The sequence below is a fragment of the Cyprinodon tularosa genome, unplaced genomic scaffold (genome assembly GCF_016077235.1).
Source record: "Cyprinodon tularosa strain WSP-4 unplaced genomic scaffold, ASM1607723v1 ctg222, whole genome shotgun sequence".
Taxonomy (NCBI): domain Eukaryota; kingdom Metazoa; phylum Chordata; class Actinopteri; order Cyprinodontiformes; family Cyprinodontidae; genus Cyprinodon; species Cyprinodon tularosa.
In genome coordinates this window covers 786,830-794,200 of record NW_024038830.1, presented here as the reverse complement: position 1 = coordinate 794,200, position 7,371 = coordinate 786,830, and the positions used below count along the sequence as shown (strand labels likewise).

General features: G+C 38.3%; 1 protein-coding gene across 1 annotated transcript; it reads left to right on the top strand.

Annotated features, from left to right (window-relative positions):
* The first annotated feature begins 362 nt into the window (after positions 1–362).
* Positions 363–6,795, top strand: prlh2r (prolactin releasing hormone 2 receptor). Its single transcript, XM_038286259.1, is given in 4 exon segments — positions 363–574; positions 1,661–2,556; positions 5,708–5,905; positions 5,907–6,795. Coding segments are annotated over 3 exon segments (1,218 nt in total). The 5' UTR covers positions 363–574; positions 1,661–1,662; the 3' UTR covers positions 6,033–6,795.
* The last annotated feature ends 576 nt before the right edge of the window (positions 6,796–7,371 follow it).

Below are 7,371 nucleotides of genomic sequence, written 5' to 3'. Positions count from 1 at the left end.
GAGTCCATACCTCATACATCTTTAAAGAACATGATTCATTATATGTACGTGCATAAAATACATATTTTAGATGGATTAGAGTTGCTTTACATAAAAACACTGACATTAAATGTGACATTAGCTTTTGAAACTATTTGATTTGTATGTTTAATGATCTGGTACAAGTGAGACTAAAGTAAAGACTGAAAGAGCAACATTTTATGTGTGTAAGGCATTTCTGATCAACATAAAAAAGAAACAAAAAATCAGAAATCAGGGATCATAGCTAATCACTGATTACATTTCTGTAGGATATTATATATATATATATATATATATTTAGTAGGAGTTGTTTCTTTTACCACCAGTACCTGACTTCTTCAGGAGCATTTACACAAGATTGAAATTTTCTCTGGAGGTGACTCACTCACACAATCCCATCCTGATGGGTGTGTGTGACACTGACAAAGAGGGAGAGAGAGAGCTCACCTCTTTATATCAAGCAGAGAGGAGGAAAGGCTGCACAACGGCAGGACTCCATGCAAGGAAGACGACGCAAACAAGTGCTGAACCTTCCAACGAACACCTGAAACAGGTACTTTTCTCTTTTGTCTGAACTTCTCTGTAATATTGTAAATTAACTACATTGAACAAGAGAAGAGTTGATTTGAAGCCAGAGTTTTTATATTTTCATAATCCCTATTTTTGCTGTTGTTCAGCCTGTATGGGTTTCAAAGGTAGCTTTTTAAAGGTATTTAATCAAGATGGGATGGGATGTTGGGATTAAGTTGAAAATATTCTGGTAGTTTGTGACAAAATGATGAGACAAACAGTAGTCAGACGTTCCTGATTAGCCGTATCTGCTCATTAACATGCATCTATTCCTTCTCTTGAGTGTGATGGAGTCAGCAATGAGGCGTCACCTCTTTTTACATCGTTGCTACCTGAGATCTAGAAACTCAGACAGGATTTGTTCTGATTGTGTCCCTGATGCCTACTTGTTCCACCCTCAATAAAAAAAAACGGACACAAAGAACAACAGATTGCTCTGTATCCAGTTCTGATGTAAAAACACTTATAATCACGCAGATTGAATTTTTAAAAGCTGCTCACTAAATGTAGTTTTATTACAGCTTTATTTGCATATTTATTTTTTTAATTAAAAGCCTCATTCTGCAGCCCCAGATTGCTCATCCTGTTTTCATTCATGTCCTTTTTCCAAGGCATTCCATATCTTACGTATTTTAATCTGGTGAGCACTTCTCATTGCATTTTAATCTAATGATGTGTTCAGGATGATCAGTCATGGAGTGTTGATTTGATGCAGGCAAGCTGAGATGATTCATGTGGACTGCACACATCATCTAGTCTGCTCATAAAAACCTCAGTAGATAAGATGAGAAGGATCAGACTTAGAGAGGCCTGGAGAATAAAAGTAGAGAAGTAAGATCGTATTAGAATTGTTGACAAGGACGAAATCGCTGCTGAAACTTCTGTAACAAAGCTAATGGAAAGAACTGAAGTGGTCAGTAATTATTCTGCTCAAGCGAGAGTCATTTCATTAACCAATTGTCATGCCACTTTAAACTATTGTTGTTAAAAAATGATGCATTGTTGAAATGATGCAAATTTCACAGTTTATGGGGGCTGATCATCTCATTCTTCATTCTCCTTTTTGCAGCCATGGACAGGGAGAAAACGTCTAATCAGTCCAGAATGAACTCCTCAGCCCCAGCCTCTGACTCTTCTTCTTCCTTCCCTTCATCCTGCTGCAATTCTTCGCACCTCCTCTTCCACCCATCGCTGTTTCCAGTCCCCGCGTTTTCTGGCTTTGACCTGCTGTTCAGTCTGAAGCTCCTCTTCATTCCACTCTACTCTGCCGTGGTACTGATTGCCTGCTCTGGGAACCTCCTCCTCCTCTTCCTCATCTGGCACAACAAAAAAAGACACAACACAACAAATTTCCTTATCAGCAACTTGGCGCTCGTCGACCTGGTGATGTGCATCTTCTGCGTCCCTTTGACGGCCTCCTATGCCTTTGATAGACGTGGATGGGTGTTTGGATACCACATGTGTCATTTTGTTACCGTGATGCAGTCCACAGCTGTTTACGCCGCAGTCCTGTCCCTCATGGCCATTGCAGTAGACCGTTACATAGTTGTAGCTTATCCTATTCGCAAAAGAGCGGGATGCCAGTTCTGCTGCTGTTTGGTAGTACTGATCTGGTTGTCATCTTTGGCCTTATCCACCCCAACAGCCCTTCACACAGTCTACCTGGAGCTGCATGCTGCGGGCCTGGAGATGGCAGTCTGTGAGGAGTTTTGGGATGGCCAGGAACAAGGCCGACTCATTTACTCCTGTTTCATCCTCTTCTTTTCCTACTTTGTTCCACTGGCTGCAGTCTCCATTTCTTACTGTGCTATATCATACCAGCTGAAGCGGAGGACCACGTCAGGTTTGACGGCTTGTCCCGAGCTGAGATGTGCACGGGCCGCCTGGAGTAGACGACGTAAGAAGACCTTCTGTCTACTGCTGGTGTCTGTCCTCTGCTTTGCTTTCTCTTGGCTTCCCTTACAGGTAAATAGAAAGATATTAATAAAAGATTCTGATGATTAAATGACATTCTAGCCGGGAAAGGTCTGCAATATGGAGACTCCTTCTAAATAAGCATCTCTCGAGAGTTAGAAAATATAATTTAATCCCTTTTTCTATCCGAAGGTGCAGCCGGGGTTGATATGAAACCAGCATCCTTCAATCTATTGCATATGCTTCTTATTCTAGCAGGGTTGCAAAGGAGCTGATGCATTTCTCAAGCAATAATTGACCAAGAGGCGGGATAAAACTTGGACCGGCGGCCATTATAATTCTACCAAACACACACAAATACAGCAAACTTTGTGTTATGTGACCAAGAGCCTTTATAACGTTTTAAATTTTTTTACACATGTACCAACTCTTGAAAAGAATCCTTACATTAATCCTGTGCAAAAATATAAATGAATTGGATTATTTCTCCCGAATCACCCTTTTCTTTTTTATGTAAGATAAACTTGATCTAAAAATAAAAACTTTTAACAATTCCCAAAGGTGTGAAAAACGATCCAATTCTTGGGGCTGTTCACATTTCAACCATTTAATGATGGTTATTTTGCAGAGCAGAAAATTAAAAGTAAAGTTTTAAAAAAATAAATAAATAAAGATTTACATTTTTTTTAATTAGTTCAAAGGTTTCTGGAGTTTTGTTTTCAGTCCTTATTTTTGAGGAACCTTAAAGCTGCAGTCTGTAACATTGAGGAGAGAGCAGACTTCGACTGAAAATTTGAAGAAAAACAGGTTTCACGCCACTCCCCCACCCTCTCTGCTTCACTCATGCCCCACCTCCAAGCCCCACCCCTCTCACAGCATCTGTGCGGCTACCACATGCGACCAGAAGCGTCCAAGCAGCGTACGCGGCATGGAGTGTGAACCGGTAAGAGCGATAACACTCACCTCCAAGCAGCTAGATATAAGATGCTGGTTATACCGAAGTTTGCCGTGTAAGCTGTTGTCGGCAGGGGCAGTAAGGGCAGTTTCTCTTTCGCTGGTGGCTGTCGCTTCGCCATGACTTCCATGCACATCCTCCTGACTGCGGCAGCCGGGAGCTGCGACAGGTTAAGCGGTGAGGGGGGGAGCTGTGATTGACACTCCATCAGACGCTCCTCTGGCTGTGATTGGTTGTTTTGACTCGTCCCGAATTATTCTTTCCAGATTGAAATACAGGCAGTATGCGGGACCAATTGAAGCAGTTTTTTTCACAGGTTACATATCACATGTACTGCTGTCTGGGCATAGGGACAGTTTTAGCCATTATGACAAAAAAGTGATTTTTAAAAACTTACAGACTTCAGCTTTAAACAAGCAATATGCCCTAATTTCTCATGGAAGGACTAAAATAAACTAAGAACTATGATCTCAATGTGTTGTTCTCTAGTCTCATCTTTACCAGCTGGGACTGCATGCACGTTCATGTGTGTAGCTACCAGTCTTGGTTTAGCTGCTCTTTTCTCAGATAGAGCACTAAACCAAAATGGAAGAAGGATCCTTTGCCAAGATAACATTCTCTTCCTAACAGAATTACGATGTTATGAGTTCTTTAGGTAGAAGTAGGCATTGCTTTGTCACACATCTTGTTTTGGTCTACAGACAGAGCTCAACAGTGCAACCTTGTGATGATTTTTTTTACACACTCTTCTTTCAACATTTGCTATGGCATGCAGCTAAATGATTAAAGCAACTTAGGAAGGTTAGATTCCAGAGATCTTGGCCCATCGCCTTTGATAATAAGCTGTTGATTTGACCATAAATGTTGCTCTAAAAGTACATTTTAAAATGACTAAGAGATTAGAAGTGGTTAAAGGAGATCATCATGAAATGGAGCCTTAATCCCCCCAAACAGCGGGCCATATTTAGATGTTGGCTTTTAGGCTAAATCTGCTCCGACCATCATAGTCTCCACAAATTGTTGTTAAAAAATTGGGCTACGTTTGTTCGGTCTGATTTTGTCCCACTTTAGTCAATTAATAGACGTTAAAAAGATGCTGAAAACAGAGTTTTTAAAGTCTTTTCAACAATCTGAAAATTGCATCTTTTCTCCTTTCACTTTTTAACCAAACGTAGACGTTTTTTGGACGTAAATCATGTTGTTTTTTTCAATGTTTTATTTTTTAAGCCAGTTAAAGTGTTTCTGCTCTTAGCTTCAGACTTCTACTAACAGCTGCTCAGTTTAACCACAGAAAACTGTACATATGTATTATTGTTCTAATTCTTCAGGAAAAAAAAGCTGCTTATTATGCAGGAGCTCCAGAACAGAAAGTTACGATGAAAATGAAATTTTATCTTAACTGAAAGGAAAAAATGTAGCCTCGTGAGACCATCCTGATCTTGCGAGCTTTCAAAGTTTCACTCGCAGATCAGTCTGGCTACTCTCCGTTAAAGAAAATTTGGAGTAGTTCACCAAACGGACGTCCAATCAGCGTTGGCTTTGAGGCGGGTTGAGGTGTGACGCAACGGAAGCGCGACCATTCAGTCTAAAGAACCTGGCGGCTTCAGCCGATGAATCTAGCGTTATCGTGGCTATCGAGCAAGTTTTATCGGAATTACAGAGTATTTCTTCACTGAAAGAAGAGCAAAACACTGCTCTGGAGGCTTTTCTCAGAGGAAAAGATGCTTTTGCTCTTCTCCCGACTGGTTTCGGCAAGAGTTTGATTTATCAATTGGCTCCTCTACGTCGTCGCTATGTTAGTACGTCATACGCTTCGTTGATCTGATTGGTTTATTTGGCCCGTCTATAACCAACATAGGCCAATCAGCTAACCAGTATTTTCGCCCCTTCCCAAAAATACTTCAAGGTTTCCAGATGGATATGCGGAGCAAAACCATCTGGCTGAGTCACGTTAAAAAAAATTAACCTTGATGATCAAATGTCCAGCTAAGCTACAGATTGCTTGTGTAAGGAAGAAATATTAGTCTATTATTTTTTAGAAATAATAGACTAATAGACATTCTGGGTCAACAGAAAGTTTTTTAGTTTGATTTAAAAAAAAATCTGAAACTTGCTAAAGAATAAAAGGTTAGGAAAAAGAATAAATTGGACTACAAAATGTAGTTTTTCTTTTTATATATGGCTGCATATGTCTGAAAGATTTTTAGCCTTTCAATAAAACTTCTAACAATAAGTTTCTCGTTTCAGGTGGTGAATCTGATCTGTGACCTGGACACAGACTTCACCATACTGGGGAAAAACTACATTAATGTCATCCAGGTGTCTGCCCACCTGTTGGCCATGAGCTCAGCCTGCTACAACCCCTTCATCTATGCTTCGCTGCACAATAAATTTCTGTCCTACATCTGTATCAAACCCCTGACTCGCAGGGGAAAAGAAAAGTACGGAGGTCGGGGGGTCGAGCGTCCTGACGAATTCTCACAGATTGCCACGTCTCAACACCTTTACAACTGTGGCTGATTTACCTGCTGTTGTTCTGAATGACCTTGTTGAAAAAGAAATATACTTCTGATGCGCTTTGTTTTGCCTAACAAAAGGAGAAAGGATTTTAAAAGCATGTCCACAAACAGCCCTAAAAGTAGATGGGATGCAGGAAGCTTCTTTTTCTCCGCAGCTTTGATTTTAATCTTGCCTTTATTGCAACAAATGTTGAAATTAATAGATTTACACCACAGTATAAATAGTAAAAATCTCCTCAAATATAGGGAAAAGCAACCTGCTGTTTCTACAGACTACTTATAGAGATAGAAAGAATAAGTATAAGAAATCCACCGGTTTTAATCATACAAGTTAATTGCTCCAATAATCTTATTACTTAACAGAAATGTTAATGTTTTGCTGTTAATTTATGCTGTTTAACTTTCACTTTAAAATAGCTTTCAGCCTTTAGTTGACATTCACCCTTTGTGCACATTTAAATGCGTTCTGTGAAAAAGTAAGTCAAAAACATTAAACGAATTTTAATAGAAAGAGACTTTTTTTAAATGAATTTAACAGGGCGTAAAAAAATCTTAACGTTGTTAAACAATAATTTTTTTTATTATTTCTCCTGCCTTGCTTAGGCCTAGTTTTGAAAACAAGAAATCAATTAAATAGAACCCGAATGACAGCATGAAGGAGGCTTAAGACCCTAAAAATAAGGTGTAATTCCCGGGTCTAAAGGAAACAGATAAGCCCCCTTTCCAACATCTGAACAGAGAAAAGTGCAGTAAACCTAGTTGCAATACCATCGCACTTAAATAACATAACTATAACTTTTGTATTTATTATAAATTGAACTGTTTATTTTACTTTGTAACTATATATATATATATATATATATATATATATATATATATATATATATATATATATATATATATATATATATATATATATATATATATATATATATATATATATATATATATATATATGTATATATATACAGAGAGAGAGAGAGATTTCTAACATTTGTCCATGAAATTACACTGTGACCCCCTGGGTACTGTAATAAATGAGCTATATCTTGTCTTCATTCGGGTTATTTTTGCTTGATATTGTGTTTGGTTTAAGTGTGACACTTATAAAGTTATGCAGCCATTTTTGCTTCATTTCATTCATCATCACAGATACTATCAACAGTGAGAATGCAATGTGATAGAACTGTTGAAAAATTATTTGATGCTTTTCCATTTCAATGTGGACATTAAGAGAATTGTATAAATTTTATTTTTTTTTTCACCCTGCTATAATTCAACTCATACATTTAGGCAGCTTGACAGAAATTAAAAGCCAAAATCAAGTTCATAATGTATAAGGCTAATACCTTTAAGAATAATCTACAATCCCACTTCTTTAGAACTTAAAAT